The 22,685-nt window shown below is 40.5% G+C and overlaps 1 protein-coding gene across 5 annotated transcripts in view; it reads left to right on the top strand.

The window, feature by feature from the left end:
- Positions 1-22,685, top strand: part of FBXL13 (F-box and leucine rich repeat protein 13) — a 164,117-nt gene that overhangs the window by 11,297 nt on the left and 130,135 nt on the right. For all 5 annotated transcript variants that reach the window (XM_042859369.2, XM_005305811.4, XM_065557102.1 and 2 more), the window contains 5 exons: positions 19-112; positions 1,234-1,301; positions 8,053-8,207; positions 9,933-10,042; positions 12,214-12,333. In XM_042859369.2, coding sequence (XP_042715303.2) covers positions 19-112; positions 1,234-1,301; positions 8,053-8,207; positions 9,933-10,042; positions 12,214-12,333 — 547 coding nt within the window. The remainder of the gene's footprint in view (positions 1-18; positions 113-1,233; positions 1,302-8,052; positions 8,208-9,932; positions 10,043-12,213; positions 12,334-22,685) is intronic.

Raw genomic sequence — 22,685 nt, 5'->3', positions numbered from 1 at the left:
TGTTTATTTGTTTTGCAGGGATACATGTATTGATTCATCCTTGAGGCCAAAATTAAAGAGGATTTCAGAAACTTATTTGCACATCCTTTTTGGACTAAATGATGAACAGCTGGTAACAATCATTGAGCAATTACACTGAATCTGTACTTTAAAAAAATCTTTCCAGTACAGAAGGGTTTAATTTTGCCTTCAAGTTTATTTCATGATTCTGCCATTTCTGTTGTAGTTTATGTGAAGGAATGGTGGTACCTTGCATTTGTTTCTATTTGTTAGTTTTATGATCTTCCAAAATGTACATCTTCATATTGGCATGTTGTCTATGCATATGATAGATCACCAAAAATGGTAGCGTCTTTATCAAAATTGGACAGAATTACCAATGTAATGAACTTACTTCTATGTTACAATCTTTCCAAGTGCATCTGGACCCAGTTTCAGTTTCATGAGGTTCTGTGTATTATTTGGTTTGATTGATTCTACTAAATAAGAACATTAAGGTAATTGGCAAAGGAAATGAAGAAGGTTCTTTAGAATTGGGCAGTGGTCCTGTATAATTTATGAAATTACAGAAAAAATCTTTACATGTACCCAAGATTTTGGAAGAGTGCATTTTAAATAGATCCATATAAATATCAATAATAAATATAAAGTGAGCATTGTATACTTTGCATTCTGTGTTGTAATTTAAATCTATATATTTGAAAATGTAGAAAACATCAAAAATATTTAAATAAATGGTATTTTATTATTGTTTAACAGCACGATTAATCATGATTAATTTTTTTACTCACTTGACAGCCCTAATAAGGTTATTAAATTCTAGCAAATCACAAAGTAAAAGAGAAGAATTAAAAGAAAAGATAGAATGTTTCTAGCAATTAAATATATTTTATCAGTAAAACAGTGAATTTTGGGGAAGAAATGCTGACATTGAGCTAGATTAATGCCTTCTTCATACGTACAGTTCAGTTCTATATTTAGTTTTTGCCTTCAGATTTTATGCCTGTAAAAGCAGGTTTATATTGAAAGAAGTTGATGGGGAAGAAAGATACATAGAAAAATTTCATAGACAGAAAATTGTATCTGAACATGAATTTCTTTGAACTGTACCATTTAATTTGCATCGATCAATATGGAAAATAAAACTGCCAGTATTTTTGGCTACTTTTTAAGCATTCACTATGCAATACCATTTTTTAATTTGTGTATTAATATAATATATTATTTGTTTAGATGACTGAAGAGTTATGTGGCAAAGCATGGAACTTTTACAGCAAAAACTTAAAGAAACTGTACTTTCAGTAAGTATATGTACTGTACATGAAGAATACTGAATTTTTAGGAAAAAATCTGCTTTGTCTAGAATATTTAGTGATATTGCGAGTTCTATACTTAGATTTCACCAACCAACTAACAACTGTAAACTCCTTAGGCACTATACAGCCTTAACATAGAATCACAGACCCCTTGGTCATTCTGATCTACCTTGCCACCCAGACAAGCTTGTCTCTGTGACAGATGGTCTCTTTACATCAAAGATCACAAAATATTCCGATTACTCCTAGTCCCAAAGGACCAGTCACTATTCCAGGTCAATTTGCACCTTAGATCTCATGCCAGAGACAATACTTGTAGGCAGTCCTATAAAAAACTAACTAAAAGTTTATTAACTAGGAAAAAGAAATGAGAGTTATTTACAGGGCTAAAGCATTTAAGCATGCACACACATGTGAGATACAATCTTAAATTCAAAAGGGAATAGAAGCTTCTATAATAAGCAAGATTTTATGTCCTTTGGAGCTAACTCAAGCCAAGCAGCCTGGGGATTTCTTGTTTATGTTCAGGAATCTTTGCCCCTCAGGGTCCAGACAGCATAAAGAGACCCTAATTCCTTCTGGTCAGGGATTTTTATCCCCACTTCTCTAGAGTGCAGGCTGATGGGCCGAGCGCTTCTGCACGTAACCTCTTCATGGTAGGGTGGGAGGAGCAATCAACAAAGTCTTTGTTCCACACTAACTCATATGGATTCAATAGTCCTTGCTGATGGGCGGGAGATGACATCTTCTGCAGGAATCCAGGATTTTGCATTATTTGAAAAAATGTTCCTGGTTGGTGAGTTACATAGTTTTAGAACAAACATTTTACAGTTATAGAGCAAACACTTAAGTATTACCTTTTAGCGTGGGATACAGATATAAGTAGGATTCATGCATGCGGCATTCTATAAGCATTCCATAAAGTCTGAGAATTAAACGCATTTTTATAACACTAATGTGCGTTTTAACGATAGTAACCCACAGGTAAACCAGACTGGTTTCCAGCTATGCATTTGTCAAGATCAGTGAGGCCTGGGGCCTTGGCATGAGCTGGCACCTGGACTGCCAGCGTCACAAACAGAATAAAGATAGATGACCAAATTAGATTATTCGGTTTTGCTCTCTTTTAGCAATGTTATTTTGTATTCAAAATGTAGTGAGCTCAGAGTGCCTGTAAATTCCAGGCCCAATCCAAAGTTTATTGAAATCAGTGGAAGTCTTTTGACTTCAGTGGGTTTTGGACCAGGCCTTCCGTGTACCGCCTCTCATACAGATTAATCTTGCCAGAGTACTAAAATCCCAATAGAGAAAGGATATTTTGGGATAGGGTTAAAGTAGAGGACTGAGAGTCAAGGATCTGGGTTCTCTTTCTGGCTCTTATTCAGATTTCCTTTGTGATTTCGGGTAATTCACTCATTCTCTCTGTGGTTCAGTTTTTCTCTCTGTGAAAGAGAGATATATATAAATATTTACATGCATTCTGAATGAATTAATCGTTAATCAAAAATCACTTCATTGTGGCCATGAATTTCAAAGGTCCAACAGTTTTCCATTGGAACTAACATTTAGGGGAGATAAGGCTAGAGGTCCAAAAAAAGCTATTACTTCTTGAGTGGAGAATAGTGCATCTGTCTGATATAGAACTATGATAGTCAAAATGGTTAAAAATCTTAGTAAAAATCATAAGACTCCTCCATTATTTCAGGTTTCACTGTTATCTGACTTTACAATGGGAGTTGGATTAGAACCATAAGATGTTACATTTACAGTAGCTCTCAGCTATGTTCAATTAAATTACATTTTGCTTCCAAATTGGAGATTTGTTGGCAAATAAAAGTGCTGTCATAAAGCCTCATTTCAGTGGCTATCTTTGGTGTTGCTCTGACAAAGAAAAATACTGTACTATAATTAATAAACAATGTGTGATTCTTTGAGAAAATATTTCTCTTTGGGCTCTGTCTACTTCTATGTCACTTAAGAGAGCAAGAACAATGTTGAATGTATTTTGTGGAAGGATAAAATGGTTTAGATTTAAATGTTGATTTATATTCTTCTTTCATTTTAATTTTTATTCACATTGCCAAAGAAACTTAAATAACATTTTTAAACCCCAGTTCAAGAAAGCACTTAAGCATGTGCTTAAATCCAGGGGCAGCCTGTCCATATAGGCGAACTAGGTGGTCACCTAGGGTGCCAAGTTAAATGGGGCACCAAATTCAAGAAAAAAATTCAAATTAAAAAAAATTTGAAAAAGATGAAAAAAATACAAATAAAATAACGAAGATGTCATCTTTTCAACTCCCGTGTGCGTACGGAGGGAATATGAATTATAATTCATTTCTCTATATTTCTGAGAATTTATTAATATGTCAAATCTTTTATGTACTGGAAAAATAAGTAATATTTTAGTGAATGTTTTTTTCAGTTTGCAACGTAGGGTCAAGATGACCCACTCCGCAATTTTGATAAGCAATAACTCAGCCACAATGAAACATATCCGCCAGCGGCAAGAGCTGTAATGCTAGTGACACCTAACTCAAACATACATCAAGGTCGCATAGCCGGAAATTCATGTAGAGCAGAGATACCGCGAGCTGATACATGTCAAACGGTCATTTTAACACACGTCACAGGTAGATGATTAAGAATCGAGCAAATACTGTGGAAAATTGTGTTTCTTGGTGCCAAAGAATAAAGAATAACGTCTTTCAGCATTATAAATCCAAAATGTGGGTATTTTTAAGCGTTATTAAACCTTAGCATTATTATCAGGCTGTATAATTCTGAACTTTTCTGTGTTATAACTGGTTCACATGTAATAAATAAGGTCCATAAAAGAAAAGTAACAGCGTTAACGCTTAATAGACTATGAAAGTGATGACATCACACTCCGAGCGGGTAACCTTGAGGAAGGGGATTACTTTCCAAACAACCGGTGTTGGGTTATAACATCGAAAAAGGTCATTTTGTTTCCATGTAAATGCTGTAACTAACTATTTTAATAGGTAAGTGAGTGTGTGTTACTAATCATTGAACCTTTAAGCAGTGAAAAGACGTGTTGGGATGGCTGCAATGTGGTTTAAATCTCCAACCATGTGGTGTATCAGCCATCCTAAAGGCTATAATGCTTGCAGTCGGGAGCACAGTACATAAACCTTGGCAGAAAGAGGAAAAAGAAAACCCTCAGGAGCTGAGTATCGTAAACAAAAGGCTGAGAAGGAAAAGGACCAAGCAAAATAGCAGGGATCCTTCCTGAAATATCTTCTCTTTAATCCAAATAAACATGGAAGCAGTTCACAGCATCCAGATGAAGGAATTTTTCTTGGAGAGGAGGTTAGCAGTTTGGAACATCAAGATGAAGGTATTTTACTTCGAGATGAGGGTAGTTCACATCCACAAAAAGCAGTTTGGAAACTCAAGATGATAAAAACTTACTTCTAGATGAAGGCAGCTCACAGCATCAGGCTGATATTGAAGTGGAGAAAATGTATTCACCTTCAGAGACACATGCAGAAATTGAAGTAAATGAAGTAGAAAGAAGAAAGGATGAGGAAGTTACAAACAAGTTACAGTATGGGGACCCAACTTCATGGCCCAGATGTGGTGACAGTGTGCGGCAAATTCTCGTGGAACATGGACCCAAACAAGTTAATGAATTTCCCTTCTCTAAGGATGGAAATAAAAGAAAAGTCTCTGCTCAGCATTACAAGAGGAAACTCATTAATGGGGAAGAAATTCATCAAAACTGGTTACAGTATTCAGTGTCGAAGGAATCTGTGTTTTGCTTTTGCTGCAAGTTGTTTAGAAATCAAGCAATTGGTACATCACTTACTGAAAATGGTTTGAAGGCATGGAGAAAACATATCTTCAATTCTCTCTTCACATGTAAAGTACAGAACATTTGGAATGTTTTCAGAATTGGAAAGAACTTGAATTACGATTGAAAAAAGGAAAAACTATCGATGAAGAAAATTTACGTGTGATCAAGGAAAAAGAAGAATATTGGCAACAAATATTAGAGCGTCTGATTGCTTTAGTGAGAGTTCTCGGTGGGCAAAATTTAGCATTCCGTGGCCGCGGTAGAAATGAAAAATTATACACTCCAGGTAATGGAAACTTTTAAAAATGTGTTGAATACCTAGCTTTGTTTGATCCAGTCATGAAGGAGTATCTACATAAAATAACTGATCATGAAACTTAGGAAAAAAATATGCAGAATGAACTGATTCAAATTCTAGCAAATGCCATTAAAAAGAAAATTGTAGAAGCTGCCCATTCTGCAAAATAATTGTCAATAATACTGGACTGTACATCAGATGTGAGTCATGTTGAACAAATGATGATCATTCATTTTGTGGATATGGAAAAGTCTGCAGATGAAGATAATGTTGAAGTGCTCATAAAGGAACATTTTTTGGGTTTCATACCACTGAAGGAGATGACTGGAGCATTTATGACTGAAACTATTCTACAAGGGCTTGAAACAATGTCATTATCTGTTGAAAACTTACATGGCCAAGGCTATGATAATCGGAGTAATATGAAAGGTAAAGGCAATGGTGTGCAAAGGAGAATGATGGAAATCAATCGTAGGGCCTTTTTCGTTTCTTGCAGTGCACATTCTCTGAATTTGGTTGTCAATGCCGCTGCTAGATGCTGTTTGGAGGCAAGTAGTTTCTTTGACCTGGTGCAACGTGTTTATGTGTTTTTTCTCAGGCTCAACATGCCGTTGGGAGATTCTGACTCGCCATGTGAATTCTCTAACTGTGAAACCACTTAGTCAGACAAGATGGGAGAGTTGCATTGATGCTTTGAAGCCTCTTCACTATGAACTTGGAAACATTTATGAGACCCTAATTGAAATTTCTGATGATACTATCTTTACTGGATCATCTGGCAATACGGCACGTTCAGATGCAGAAGCTCTTGCAAATGGCCTTTCCAAGTTCAAATTTGTGACTTCACTCATTTTGTGGTATAATAGCCTTTTCGAGATTAACCTCACTAGTAAGCAGCTTCAGGAAAAGAACTTGAACATACATTCTGCTATTCAAAAACTGCAGCAAAATAAAATATTCTGGAGGAATTCAGAATTGATGAATTTGAAAGAACACTGGTAGATTCTCTTAAGCTTGCTGAAGAAATAGACTTTCCGACAGAATTTGAACCAGAGCCAGTTCACATTTGGCAAAAGAAACAGCAGTTTTCATATGAAGGATGAGACACACCCATTCAGAACCCAAAACAAAGGTTCAAAGTGAATTTCTACTTCGCAGTCCTTGATACTGCTGTTCACTCGGTTGATGAAAGATTTCAACAGATGCAGCAGCTACAGTCGGTATTTGGCTCTCTGTATGATATCCACAGCTTGCAAAAGAAAACGGCAAAACAGATAAGAGAATTTTGTATAAAACTGGAGTCAGCATTGACTCATGAAAATTCAAAAGACATTGATGCTACAGATTTGTGTAGCGAGCTTCAGGCTTTTTCAAGACGACTTAAGAAACATTCCACTCCTGAAGAAGTACTGAAGTTTGTGAAAATAAACTCACAGACAGTTTTCCAAATATTTTTATAGCTTTGCGCATTCTTTTAACTTTGCCAGTTTCCGTAGCTAGTGAGGAATGTAGCTTCTCAAAGTTAAAATTGATAAAAACATATCTGCGTTCAACAATGGTGCAAAAGAGACTTGTTGGACTTGCCACAATGTCAATAGAGCATGAAATAGCTGGAAAACTGGATCTAAAAGAACTAGTGACTGAATTTTCAAAACTTAAAGCAAGAAAAGTCATGTTTTAAGAGGACAGAGTGTTTTTTATTCCGAGTGTTTTGTAAATACAGGTTAAAGTTCATTGAAGAGTTTTCTTATTTTTTTCTATATTGGATGTGGTGGTAATGAAAGTTAAAGCAGGATAGCGTAATGGATGATTTTGGATTTGTAATAATAAAAATTATAATTAACATTTTTAATGCATTTTTATTTGAAATCGGACTGAAATATCATCTAGCTGTCGTGTACAAATCTATTCTGAAAATTTTGTGTCTCTATTTTATCTGATCTCAGAAACATTGGTTGGACAGAGGGATGGAGAAACCAAATAATTAAGCCTCTGTTTAAAAAAAAAACGCGTAAAAAACATTCAAAGGAAAAAAGGGGCAAAACGTTTCCCAGTTTACCAAAAACGTAAGCCTAGATCTGCCCTTGGGGCTTGGGAGTGGGGGGCGCTGATTGCATGGTTCGCCTAGGGCTCCAGTTGCTCGCAGCTAGTCTAGGGCCGTCCCTTCTTAAATCCATCACTATTTGGGAAATTGCTTATACACAGGCTTAACATTAAGCATATGTTTAAGTCCCGTTGCTTTCATGTGCTTAAGTGCCTTTCTTGAATATGGATACTTTCCTGAATCAGGGTCTCAATAATCACATACTAGCTGGAGCAAGTAATGAATAGAATCAGTCAGATATTTTACAAACTGATGATGTAACATATTAATCGAAGGCAGAAACTTTATTAAAAATGGTATGGCTAGGAGGAATGATTATTGAAATATATCAGCCATAAGAATTGTATTGGAAAAAAATGACCACCGTCCTGTGACTTAGTTTGAGTCATTAAGTTTATGTTCATCAGCTTATCTTCCAAATGCTTTGTATTACGTTGCAGAGTTTTATGCATTTTATTCCATCTGAGTCAGAAACCACATTAATAAAATTATTAACTGTGCCTTAACATTACAGTGGATGGATGCAATATTGTCTGTTGCAAAAAAATCATAGAGCACTTGTAAAGCAGAAGATGGCTGTTGCAGCAGACCATTATGACACCAGAATAACCAGAGTAGTAGTACAGAAGTGGAGAGCTTGGGTAAAGTTTCGCAAGGACCAAATAGCATGTAAGTCTTACAAGCTGCTTTGCATAAACAAAAATTCAATGTATAGACTATAAGCTTAATAATATTTGAGCAACACAGAAGCTGTGAGTCTTTGAACTCTTTTGTGCATGCAGCTCATTAATAACTTTGCATACTCAGTTATTCACAGGGTTTTAGATTATTGTAAGTATTTGTGCAGTGTTCTCACAGGAAAAAAGTAGATCTTGTATGTCTCACTGCAGAGAAAATAAGTTTTTTTTTCTTGTATAAAATTATTTTTGGGGTTTTGAGCTTGATGAAAAATAAGACATGAAATTGTTATTTTTAGGGATATAATTTTAAGGGCTAGTGTCAGGACTGCTTTAATAGAAGATCTGTTTTTAAACAGTAACGTCAAAATCCTGGTTGCAGAGCTGATATACTTTAGATCCATGTCAAACTCTGCTGTGTGACATCTGCATGACTTTTAAAAGGTCATCGAGTTATTTATAAATGTTTAATTTGTAAGAGTTCTTGTGACCCAAAGACCAGGTAAATAGTTTAAAATTGTTCAGTTTATTCATTTTCACTTTCAAGATAATTTAGTTTGTGTGTGTTAGAGTTTGCAGGGTTAGGAATAAAATGCCAAATTCTGCTCTCAGATACAAGTGGAACTTATGTTGGTACCCATACAAACTGGAGAACAGAATTTGGCTCATATATTTATACAGTCTTCTGTATGTGAAGTATAAAAATTATTTAAAATCTGTTGAAAAATATGTAATTTTAAAGGAAAAAGACACCAAATAACAAGCTGCATATAAACCCAGTTTAAAAGATACAAGAATTTTTGTTGGAAATGAAAGTGACAGCTTTTAAGGAAATTCTTTGGAGGGTAATCGCGATGATACAAAGATAGAATCTACCAGTTTTATAGTAACATGTAGTTCTACAGTCCTTTTTAAACCATTTCCATTCTGAAACTAGGTTAAGTTATTAAGAATCAGATCTTTTAAATTGAAAATTCAGACCAGACATACTGGACAAGGAACTATAGCATTTAAAATAGGAAATATGAAACAAAACTTTCATAGTGATTAAGTTAAGACTACATTTTTGAATTATATTGAAAACACTAATTTGCCTTTATTATTCGTGAACCTGCACGCTCTCAAAATGTTACATGTAAAGTGAGCGAATGAGTTATGTCCTGTTCCATTTCACTGAGGACAGCGTAAATTTTTTTTTCCCGCTCTGACAGCACTCTTCAAACTTGCTACTTGTTCTGGAATTTAAGAATTGGTGAACTTACTGTTTTTTGGCAGATCCAATTTGCAGATTAATCATGCATTTATAGATAGCTATTAAAATAAGATCATATAACCCTTTTTTGCTTTGCCTGGGAACTTAGTGTATTTGTATGAACCAGTACATATACTGTCAGGTTTCAGAGTAGAAGCCGTGTTAGTCTGTATCCGCAAAAAGAACAGGAGTACTTGTGGCACCTTAGAGACTAACAAATTTATTTGAGCATAAGCTTTCATGGGCTCTCTAAGGTGCCACAAGTACTCCTGTTCTTTTTACATATACTGTGAGAGTGTTGTTGCTGCTTGTTTCATTATAAAGAACATAGCTGTGGACAGTTATAAATCTGTAGAGATGGTTGTATACAGAACTGCATTTCGTCAAAGGCATTTAACTGAAACATTTATTCAGAAATGAAGTCCTTGCTTTCATAACTTTTGTAATCAAATACATTTTTTCTAGTGGCAGCAATGAGGATACAAAAGGTCTTTAATGACAGTTTGCACAAAATTATCCTAAGGGCGTGGCATGCAGAGGCTCAGAGTTCCGCAAAAACAAAAGCATATTTTGAGGTACATTACATAGAATTTTAAATATAACATGCTGAATGATTAAACAATATATCTCCATGAACTGAAGCTGCTGTGGGAAAGCCATCCTAGGTACATAAAATTAAAATAATCCATTCTACCATACTACTGCTACCACTGTGGTTACTTAGTACTTAGGTAACACTGTGCATTTTCAAAGCACTGTACAAACAATTTGTTAAACATGAAATCCTGTTAATGCTGGAGTTGCTTTGCAGGGTTGCAGTTTTTACGGTTCTTAAAAAATTATCTTCTCAGACTTTCACCGCTCTAAAAATATATTCTGAGTGCTTCCATTGTTTGTGATATTGTAAACCTAAGGGAAATTTTCCATCAACAGAATACTTTTCAACTGCAATTAAAAGGTAACTTAATATTTTTGTAAAAATATAAGCCAATTTAAGCAAAGCTGGATCAAGGAGGTGTCATGTACTCCCCTCTATGCCAGCAAAACCCATTACCTCAAGAGGGATAGACAGTGTTTCTGTCTCTGTTTTAGTATGTTTGTCTGCATTACAATATTTTATTGTGTTTGAACATGATTCTGAAGATACAAGTTAACTGACATGATGCTGACCATGACTTAGCAGTCACAGTAGACCAGGACAAATCATGCTCAGACACTGTATCAGCTAACCGTAATTAAGCCATGATAAAATGTCTTCATTGACTGCTAAGTTGTGGTCAGCATCATGTCAGCTAACTCGATTCTTGACAATCTTGTTCAAACATTAGTTAATATTGACAGAAGGTCTGAATCCTTTGTGGGCAGGTTTAATTTCCATTGGAACTCCACTGATGGTAATCCCTGGAGTGAGATACTCTGTTAACTGATTTCTTGGCTGCCCTAGCCAGGAGCCTTTTTCAGACTACCTTAAAGCTTCCTGCCCCATTAAGAGAAACTTCAGGTACTTTGTGCTAACAGCCTTTTTACCCTCTGCACATACTTCGCTACCAACGTATTCTGTTGCTGTTTACCTCAGCCCACAGTGAATTGGGCCTATTTTGGTATATGTAAACAAGCTTCTGGAATACTTAGGACCAGTATCCCAATAGATCACAGTTGGATTTGCATTCATAGGCTACTGTCTCATTTGCATTGTGAGGCTGGAAACCTTGTATTTTTATCATTGAGGAGTGCACAAATAACCTACTAATGCACAGCTGCTTATGGAGTCTTATTAAAATATATCTCCTTTTTTTCTTAAAAAAAAAAAAATCCTGCTATGTATCCTTCCCATATGAAAAGTAGTTCCTCTTAGAAGGGTAAGATAACATGTTAGAGAAAAGATTATAAACACTCCTTTCTTGATTATTTTGATTGTATTTATTGATGCATTCATTTTTGGTTTCTTTTTACTAAGGTTACCTGGACTATTTAGGCTCCTTCTCCTTCTCCCATGCCCACGGTTACCCTTTCAGCTGCAACTTTTGGCAAATCTGCCACTTCAGTTACCGTTTTCTGTTGAAAACATTGTGGCCTTAATCCTTCAATGGATTTGGGGAATGAATGCATAGTGATGGAGCCTTTGCAGGCTGGGGCCCTACATTACTGGAAAAGCTCAATTTAGGCCCTGATTCTTTAGCCCTTTAACTCAATAACAAAGCTCTCATTCCCTTCCATGTTGCAGGGACAGGCTCTTCATTATTATAATAGGAAATAATTTTAAAAAGCTGGAGAGATACAAACTGCTGCCTGAAGAATAACTGTGCTCATGGGGGAAAGGCACAATCTAAAACTGCCACTTTTCCCCACCTGTTCTTCCCTTCTTCCTAATCTCCCTTCCCCATTTTCCTTCTCTTGCTCCCATCTTCCCCTTCTACTTCTCTTTTACACAGCAAATAACTATATTTCTACTGTACTGTATGTACAAACTAGTATAAAACAGGTGTTCTAAAATGCACAGTACATGTATTTGTAACATACCTCATGAACTTCATCATGATATTGTTGGAGTAATATTCATTGTTGCTATTTTATTAAGTAGATTTTTAAATCTATGTGAATTAAAAAAACTAATTTAATTTAGAAATGTTGATATATTAATTGGGTCTTTTTTACAATATCTCAGAACATATTCAATTTACAAGAAAAGATGACACTTTAATTTGGATAAGGATAGTTATACTTCTGTTGTGTTATTTTTTTTCAGAGTTTGGTAAAGGGAGACCAGGAAGAATATTTTGATAAACAGGATGATGTACAATATTCTTCTACCTCAGAAACAGTCAAAGATGAAATATCAAATATACCAGAAAGAGCAATATTACAGGTTGGTAAAAATTTGTGTAATTGATGGAATTTTATTTGATACAATGTTTAAAAAAAAGGACTGAATTATCTGTTAGTGATTGTGGCACTTTTTGCTAGTAAAACCCAGTGTGATGCAGATACAAACCTCACACTGACTAGGAAAGGGTTAATGAACTGCTGTGGGCTGAGTCAGTCCTACCCTGCTGCATCTGCAAGAGGTCTCAGGATTGGAGGGAGGGATTAAAGATGGAGAGCCCAGCTCAGCTGTCAGGGAAGGAGAGCAGAACTCCAGCTCTCACTTCATGACAGAAGCCTGCTTGAGAGACTGATACCTGTCAGGGCCTCCCTGAGGAAAGGTAGGCCGTATGCAAGACGACTGTGATGATTTGCTACCAGTGCCTTGCTTGTTGTTGCTGGGTAAGAGTGCTGCAGGTGGTGCCCCACCTGAAGCAGGTGACAGCCAAATGAAAACCCTTTGTCTTATGTACATAACTGGGAACCCAGCAGATGTTGGCTATGAGCCCAGGAGCGATCTAGGGTTGTCAACTTTCTAATTGCTGAAAACTGGACATCCTGCCCTGCCCCTTGCCCCACCTCTTCCCCCTGAGGCCCCGCTCCTGGTCCGCCTCTTTCTCCAACACCCTGCCCCCTGCTCAGTCTCTGTATTCATCTGGCACGACGCGAGCACCAAAATGCATAATTCATTTATAAAACACTCTTTATAAAAAGAGTAAGTACATTTCCCACAGTAATACAAATACAATTCTACATATTTCTAGTGATGTTCTCTATAAGGATAGCTGTTTTTAAGTTGGGTTAAAAAAATCAGGTGGATTAATAAAATGCAGTTGGGCATTGTCTGAAAAGTCAAACTTGTGTTAAATGTTCCTGATCTGATTAGTAAGAGAAATGCATTGTGGAGATAATTTTTTTGGATTTTTTAGTTTCTTAGGTTTATTGCTGAAATGACATTCTCAGTTGCATCTTCAAAGCATGCTCCACTCTCCTGCATCATATGGGGATATGGCCATGTTGGAGATGAGAGACAATTTTACTCTGTTCATCTTGGTGGAATGGCAAGAAATTGTATGTCTATGGGAGCCTGGTGGAGGGGATACCTAAAAAGCTATGAACCTTCATAGTTTGGGGCATGAACCAACCTCTAACTGTTGCCCCTACTTGGGAACCCCATAAGAGCAATGTGATTTTTTTCTTTGCACCTTCCTCTCATGGGGACAGAGAGGGGCGTCGGTCCCTGCAGCAAGGGTATGGGGAGGAGTAATTGGGGCACAGTTGGGTGGAAGGGGGGAATCGGTCCCCAAAGTGAGGGGCCAGGGCGGGGGCAATCAGGGCACAGCAGGGTGGAGGGGGGGTTAGTTCTCAGAGTAGGAGGCTGAGGTGGGGGCATAATGGGGTGGGGAGGAGGGTCAGTCCCTGGAGTAAGGGGCTGGGGCAGGAAAATTGAGGCAGAGGATTGGGGGCAGACTGGCAATGCTGATCCAACACTTCCAAATCCCCTTTTCAACTGGACTTTCTGGTCTAAAACTGAACATCTGGCAACCCTACCTTCACACACCCAGTTTACACTAAGAAATTGACCCACTGCTAAAAACTGTTATCATCAAGGGATCGCCTTGAACTGGTGCTGAAATTGTTTTGACCTTCTCTGACACGTTTGCAAGTTTTAGTTTGGCTTTGCTGTACAGCATCCACTCATTTTACACAACAAAAATATAAACATATGTATTTTTATAGGACACCTTGTTTTCTTTCTTACATGCATTTGTCCACTCATTTACACATAAATACAGTTCACAGTGTAACCATGTTTTCAATTGTAACATCTGATCCTGTAAAAAGCAACAGAGGGTCCTGTGGCACCTTTAAGACTAACAGAAGTATTGGGAGCATAAGCTTTCGTGGGTAAGAACCTCACTTCTTCAGATGCAAGAAGTGAGGTTCTTACCCACGAAAGCTTATGCTCCCAATACTTCTGTTAGTCTTAAAGGTGCCACAGGACCCTCTGTTGCTTTTTACAGATTCAGACTAACACGGCTACCCCTCTGATACCTGATCCTGTAAAGACTTATGCAGTAGTCCCACTGAAGTCACAGCTGTAAGCCTTTGCTAGATCTAGTCTTAATTTCTAGATCCTGTCCATCAAAACTACAACAAACATTTGGTTCCTCTTTGCATGACTGTCCACATGGATTTCACTCTTGGTCCCCCGTATGGGAGACTGGATTCTCTTAGCCTGCACTGTCTGTTAGGGCCATGCCAGAACGCTAGATATCCTTGTGTCCTCCTTCCCCACTCGAGGGCATAAAGAGCAGAGGAGGTCCAGTTCCTTCTTACTGCCCAAGGCAGTGAGATGAAATGTTTACTATGTTTGCTTTCTCTGCATACTGTGCTAGTGTAGTTAGTAGTCTTAGTACTTGGTAGTTGTTATTATTTCATATAGTTAGATAGTTGTTTCCCATTGGCTAAAAAAATAAATTCTTAGTTGCAGTTTAGGCTAGACTCCCACTCCTGTATAGGCGTGCTAGCAACATGGCAAAAGCTAAACCTCCAGGATTCAAGACCTGACCCTCAGATGAAGGATTGATGCCTGTGAGCAGCACTTCCACTGCTTGCCCAGCCTAGGAGAGGGACACATTTTTGAGCTATGCTCCATGTATTGTTCCTTCTCTAAGTGAACTTGTGAGCTAGAGGAGTCTGCATGAAACTGGTCCTCCTCAAAGGGTATGTCTTCACTTACCGGAGGGTCCGGCGGCAGGCAATCGATGTTCTGGGATCGATTTATCGCGTCTGGTTAAGACGCGATAAATCGATCCCGGATCGATCCCGGAAGTGCTCGCCGTCGACGCCGGTACTCCAGCTCGCCGAGAGGAGTACGTGGCATCGACGGGGGAGCCTTCCTGCCGCGTCTGGACCCGTGGTAAGTTCGGACTAAGGTACTTCGAATTCAGCTACGTTATTAACGTAGCTGAATTTGCGTACCTTAGTCCGAAGTGGGGGCTTAGTGGGGACCAGGCCAACGATTCAACGTGTGCCTCCTCAGACATTGAGAGGAAGGTCAGAGCTAGGCCACGTCACTGGTTGGTCTCTCTACGTTAGTTCTCCAGTGAGCCAAGATTTCAGCCTGAGCACCCAGACCCCTCCTTCTAAGAGGCTTCAGTTGTCTACCTGTATTCCAATGTCAATGACATGTGATGGGGGAAAAGGACCACTACTCCAGGTCTGGGCCAAGGCATAGGTCACTTTCTCCAATGTTTAGTAAGTCAAGACACGAGTCAGACTTCTGGCTCATCTTAGGCTCAGTCTCCTAAGGGTCAAAAGACTGACAAGGCCCCCTCAGGTACCCTGGTACCAATTAGTAAGAATGCCAGTGGACCCACTAAAATTTACAGCCAACACATATCTTGGTACTGAACTTGGCACTAGGTGCCTCGGTACCTAGAGCCTTGATACTAAGTGCCTCAGTTCTTGGTATCTACCATCTGTGTACAGGACATTTCAGACCCATGTTCCTTCATATCCAGTAAACTCTGCACTGGCTATGTTAGTACCCAAATGATTTATGGTACCAAATGACTATAATTGTGAGCCTAGTACTGGAGTCATATCTCCTAGTGAGGCTGAAAGTGGTAATATCCAAGCTACTAATTTCTGAACTGTCAGTACAAGAAGTTAAGGGGGTATCTCTAGTACTATCCTCTCCCACTCAGAGGCCGCGCACTCCAGATAAAATGGCCCCAACCTTGGATGAAATATACTGCATAATAAACTGCCTCCAGAGCTAGGTGCCTCTCCCCAAAGAGGCAGTATAGGCCATTGCAGCTGTGTCAGCTGATGCAGCCTCAGATCCTGGAAAGGCAGAACGAGGAAGATGAGGAAAAGATCCAACTGCTGCAGGGGGAAGAACATCTTGTCCCTGGTGCAATCTCCTTATCCTCTCCAGAGGATACCTTTCCATGAATCTTTCCATCCCTGCCTCAGTGGATTAGGGTGTCCCAGGAAGGACCTAGTCAAGCACATGGCAGAGACCCTGGATATATCACTGGAAGAAGAAACCATAAATTCCTGCACATCTTATATCCTTTCATAACTGGCCAGTTTGCTTTGCCTATAAATGAGGGACTGTCAGAGCCTGTGAAAGACCTGTGGTACACACCAACATGTATTCCAGACACATCCAAGCAAGTTGACAGGATGTACCAGGTCCCCTCCAGAAGATTTTAATACCTTCATTCCCACTTGTTTGATTTTAGTGGCTTCTGTCCAGGAAAGGTCAAAACAACAAGGAACTTCCAAATCCTTAACCAGAGAGAAGGACCCAAAGAAGTTAGATATCTTTACATGTAAGGTGTACTCCTTTGCCACTCTCTAAATGCATGTGACTAATTCTCAGGCCAACATCTCTAGGTATGATTACATAAACGGGGGATACGTTTTCTCAGTTTGTGAACATCAAGAGGAACTGATGGAGGAACAATTGATTTGCCTGCACGTCCTTACGGTATCCCTGTAAGATACTGTGCACAAAGAGTACATGACATGAAGTGTATTGAAATCTGCATCTATGCAGGAGACAGTGCATGGACATGTTGCTCATAAGAAGTCCTCTCCTGCTGAAACGACTCTTCAGGTATGCAACAGAGTACCATTCTCTTCACTTCTTCCTACCAAAACTCGGGTGAGAGATGCCTCCACTCAGGAATGGGGGCTACTTTAGATCACCTCCAGATTCAGGAATGATGGAAGCTTGTCGTCACATAAACATCCTAGAGCACGTAGCCATCTGCTTGACATGCAAAGCATTCTACATCTTCTCCATGGGTTCACAGCATAAGTGACAACAGAACACCAAAGTATTGTGTATTGTGTCAACAAGATGATCTCCACTTTGTCAGGATGTCATTTGGTTCTGGAAGTGTCCATTCCAGATCAAACCACACCAGTGGCTCTGCACCTCCACCCCCTCCCATTTCACTTTATTTACAGAGATGTTAGACATTTTGGTGAGCCCTCTGAGCTTGCATCTGAAGAAGTGAGGTTCTTACCCACGAAAGCTTATGCTCCCAGTACTTCTGTTAGTCTCAAAGGTGCCACAGGACCCTCTGTTGCTTTTTACAGATTCAGACTAACACGGCTACCCCTCTGATACTTGACACCTCTGAGCTTGGTATTCCAGTGCAACTGTCCCCCCTTTCCTTCTCTCTTGTCAGCCCTGTCCCAAGAGTGGCACCCATGTCTTGAAGAAGAGAGTATGGACACTTACCTTATAGTCACTGAGGTTCTTTGAGAGGTATTGTCCACATGGATTCCAGGACCCACTCTTCTTCCCCATACTGTGGAGTCTTGCTTCTCTGGAATTCTGTATTGGTGAAGGAACTGTGGGAAACTTGGGTCAGTTTGCCTTTTATATCATCAGGTGTGTGTATGTGGTGGGGCTGGGGAGGATGTTTAGAGTGCAGGCCTGGCTCCAATGGATATTGCTGGCCAAAAGATCTGAGATCATGCGAATGGTATGCATGCACATCAAGAGCGGAATCCATGTGGACAACACCTCTCAAAGAACCACAGTTACTTTAAGGTAAGTAATTGTTCTTTTTGTTTTAGATCTCATTGGTTATAAAACAAAGCGATTGTATAATATTTCTCTTTATTCAGTTTACGTTGATTTTATAGCATATATAGATCACCAATACAGTTTACATTTAGCAGCTACTGAATGCCTTCCATTTATAGAGAAATACCAACTCTGAGGTCTGGAGCTGGGACATGAGATGGCTTGGCAAAGAGACTGCTTACATCACTTTGTAAATTTTGTCTTTTTATGGAAAGAATGGAGTCCAAAGTGAGGATTTTGTTGCTGGGTTGGAGTCAATAGACGGATGAACTAAAACAGTAGAAACTTGGGTGATTCATGCAAATTTCAGGTCCTATTGCTGAAACATAGAACATACAAATATGATACCATAGTGAGAAAAATGATCAGTTTCATGTATTTATCCTTATTTTATATGGTTACAACTTTTTATCACATACTACCTAAAGTCAGCCCTATCATATGGTGAGCACAATTTGCGAGCAAGATTTTCCTAGGATGTTACAGTTCTTTCAATTCTGTTTTTTGGGATTTGATCTTCTAAAAGATTCACATCTACTTAGTAAACTGAATCTTTATTTCATCTTCCCTTTCTCAGTGATCTGTGGCAATTAACTGAAAATACAGTACCATCCATAAACAGTCTTGTTTTCCTGTAGTAGAGAGCTGTGACTTTCTCTTTTCCCAGGCTATTTGTAAGATAAAGAGCATTGAACATACAATATAGCATCTATGCCTGCTTGAAGGAGGCTCGTGTCTAAGTGATTTCTTATATTTTCATCAGTGGACCTAAGATTTTCATGTTCCCCTGTGATATTCCCCAGGGTACCATCTGGACTGTTGAACAGCTGTGTCCCTTCAGCTCTCCAGCCTGGGATGCCTTTTACACAGCTTTGATGGTGAACAACCACCCCTCCAGGTCCTGTCCACACACAGCCTCTACTATGTAACTTGCTCCCAGATACATAGTATGAGTGCTCCTCGCTAGCCACTCATGAATTACATACAGGGTAACACCATCATATTCTTAGTCCCAGCCTTGCTCTCCAGAAATGTGCGTCTTGTACTGCTCAGTATCCTCCTGGACAGTACAAGGTCATAGAAAGTCCGTCATTCCATCAAAGGAAAATGATTCCTCTTCCACACTTCAATTCAGTTTCTATCTGCCGGGGAGTGCTCGCCAGGCCCTGCCACCACTCCGCCTCTTCCCACCCCCGCTCTGCCCCCGCTCCGCCTCTTCCCATCCCCACCACGCCCAGTTCCGCCCCCTTCCCTGAGTGCGCTGTGTCCTCGCTTCTCCTCCCAGCGCCTCCAGATGAAACAGCTGATCGGCGGTAGATGCTGGGAGGGTGGGGGAGGTGCTGATCGGCGGAGCCTGCCGGCGGGCAGGAAACACTAGGGGTAGTGGGTGGTTGGTAGGAGGGCTCCTCCTCGCTCCCCTGCCTGCCCGCCTGCCCTGCCTCACCTACCCACCCGCCTTCTCACGAAGCGTGGGGCCCCCCAAAGCACGGGGTCCGGGGTGGTCACCCCTATTGGCTGTACCCTAGGGATGGCTCTGACCGTTTGCACCCATTATACTTGAAATGGGTTGCCATCACCATGGATAAATGGCCCCTAGAAGTCATCTGTACGTGCTATACAATCCCTTTTCTTTCTATACCCCTCACCTACCCCTCTTCAGGAACCCCTCTCATGAACATCTGCCGCGACAAGAGATAGATCATCCCCTCCAACTCGGGGCAGTGGAAACTGTTCCCATGCAATATAGGGGGAAGGGTGTCTATTCCCACTATTTTTTAACAGATCTGTCCTGAATCTCAGGCGACTGAACAAGTTCGTGAGAAAACAATGGTTCAAAATGGTCAGGATGACAACAATAATACCAGCGCTGGAACAGGGGACTGTTTTTCATCCCTCGGCCTGCAGGATGCTTATTTTCATGTTACGATATACTCCGCCCACAGGCAGTTTCTGAGATTTACCACTATCAGTACAAGGTTCTACCTTTCGAAATGTCAACAGCACCTCTCACGTTTTCTTAAAGATCCTTGCAGTAGTAGTGGCACATCTGAGAAAACAAAGAATAATAATAATCCCTTACCTGGATGGCTGTCTTCTGAAGTCACACACTCAAAAAGACGCCATTTGGACTACCCAGATGATGATAGATTTTTTCCAGAGTCTGTGTCTACAAATAAACAAAAAGAAATCAACAATAGAACCGGTTATAATTCATAGGCTATATGACTAAGTGGCAGCAAAAGCGTCACTTCCACGAGAGATTCTACATGATAAAGACACTCATATCCACAGTGTGGAAAAGCCCATAGATTACAGCCCATACATGCCTCCAACTTCTTGGCCACATGGCAGCATGAACGTTTGTGGAGAAACACATGCGTTTACATATGCGCTGCCTGCAAGGATGGCTGGGAACCGTCTACAGACCAAATAAACACAGATTAAACTGACAATTAACGATGCCTCCCAAAATCAAGGAATCACTAACCTGGTGGATTCAACCACGTAATATGTGCTCGAGGATCCCATTTACACAGGATCCTCCCTCACAGATTATCACAACGAATGCCTCCCTCATAGGGTGTGGAGCACACATGCAACATCACACAATTCAGAGGTTATGGTCCACAGCCGAGACAAAACTACACATAAACCTGCTAGAACTCCGTGCCCTCTGCAATGCCTACCTCAACTTCCTACCATTCATAAGGAACCAGAACAGGCCCTTAGCTACCAGTTCTGGTGATTATCTTGTCAGCACACAAGATCTTTCCTTCTGAATGAGGACATTTTGCTTCCTTCTGTTTGCTCTAAACAGGGAGTTTCAGCAGCTCTTCCTCATATTGGATGGGGCTTCCAATATTACTTGGGCAGATCACAGGTCTTCAGGAAATTGGACTTCCACTTCATTCAGTACATGAGTTATAAAAGTGAGCTATCCTATTTAAATTGCAGAACACATTACAACTCTTTTTGGGAAACACTATCAGCAGGTTTTTGCATAGTTTGCCATGTCTCCTGGAATTACTTATCAGTGCCTAGTGAACAATGACGTTTCAGATCAAAGAGCACCATGCCATTACGAACAACACAATTAAGATCTGAAATACTATGATCCAGATTTTTAAAGCTATTTAGGCACGCAGTGAGATTTTCAAAAGTTCAGTAGGCACCTATGTGCATCTTTAGGCACCTGAATACCTTAAAAATCTGGCCGTAGGCAACTCCTTGAATCCTAGAATAGTTAAAATAATTGACCTTCCTGCCTTTATTTTTTTATTTAAAAATTGATGGTGTATAGTAGGGAGTTAAAAGAATACCTGTTTAAAATATATTTTCCCTGTAGTCAGCCAAACTATGGCACTGTACAAAATGGCCCACTCAAACTGGTTGTACTTACAGTATAGGGTGCAAAAGCAAACATTGTTTGTCCATATTCTAGCTACAAGAAGCCCCATAAACCACCCCTCGATGCAATTTTTTCCTACCATAAGCAAGAATCATCTATGCCTAGGGGACACAGCCAGCAAAGGGGTGTCAGAGTTGTTGTGTGGCTGGATAAGGGAGGAGGAGATGCAGTCTGGAGTAAGGGTTAGCTAGTGTGGAAACAGTCATGGCAGGAGCAGTCTGTTGAAACTACTGGCAGTGGGAGTGTTCCTGTCTAGGTAGTGACATTGAGCAGACGGGAGAGACTCCTTCCCTTAAGGAGCCTATGTACCTATTTTGAGATCACCTGGTGGTTCCTTGCCTCTGGATTGACTGAACCCTGGTTGAATGGTGTGGGGCCTATCACAAGATGTGAAGGTATTTGGCTCTGTTGACTCATCACACTCACTGGCTCAGGGGTTTAAGGCTCAGGTTTAAGCAGCCTTTGGGTAACTTAGGCTTCATCAGGCTCAAAGGTTTCACAGGGGGCATACATGTATTACTCCTGGGGGAATTCTGTGCCACTGCATGCTTGCAGAAAACATGTCTCTCCGCAGAATTTCTTTGCTTCCCTGCAGAAAATGATGGGGAAGCTGGGTGGGGGCTGGGGACACCCCTGGGCCTAGTTTGGGGAGGCAATGCCCCCCCAAAAAGAGGCGAGGCGTGGGAAAGGCACGCAGGTTCACATGCCACTATCACCACTCCCATTTCTGTGAGCACAGAGCTGTCTGGCTGAAGTAAGGTGCGGCTCAGCTCTACTGACTCTGCAGATGGATGCCGCCTACTGGGTCCTATTGCGGGTTGTGCTCCCCTTCTATGTGCTGGGAGCCATCCTGTTTTCTGTATGACAGTGAGTGCCCATGGTGGGCAGGGTAAGGGGAGCAGGAGAAATGGGAGAAGCAGGGGAAGAGGCAGTGGGGAAGGAAGAGGGTGGGATAAGGCAGGGGAAGGGGGATCTGTGAGTGAGGAGGGATAGGATGGGGAAGAAAAGCGGATAGGGAATTGCGGGCGGAAGCAAGAGCCTGGCATATGGTGTCCCCTTGGTGGCAGCAGCATTACGCAGGCCCATTAAGCAGGCCCATTGAACCCCCACCCCAATGAGCCCACTTCCCCTGCACCTGGACCATCCCAATGAGCCCTCCACTCCACTGAGCCACAACCAGATGCATCTGGACTCCAACCCCACCAAGTCCCACTCCCAGCACCTGGACCTCCCTGCTGAGCCCCCCACACCCAGACCCTCCTGCTGAGCCCCAACCACCTTCACCTGGATCCCCTGCAGAGTCCCATTGCCTCTCCTTCCAGAACCCCCC

The sequence above is a fragment of the Chrysemys picta genome, chromosome 1 (genome assembly GCF_011386835.1).
Source record: "Chrysemys picta bellii isolate R12L10 chromosome 1, ASM1138683v2, whole genome shotgun sequence".
Classification (NCBI taxonomy): domain Eukaryota; kingdom Metazoa; phylum Chordata; order Testudines; family Emydidae; genus Chrysemys; species Chrysemys picta.
The sequence above is the reverse complement of the archived record's forward strand: the minus strand, read 5'-3'. Positions and strand labels throughout refer to the sequence as shown.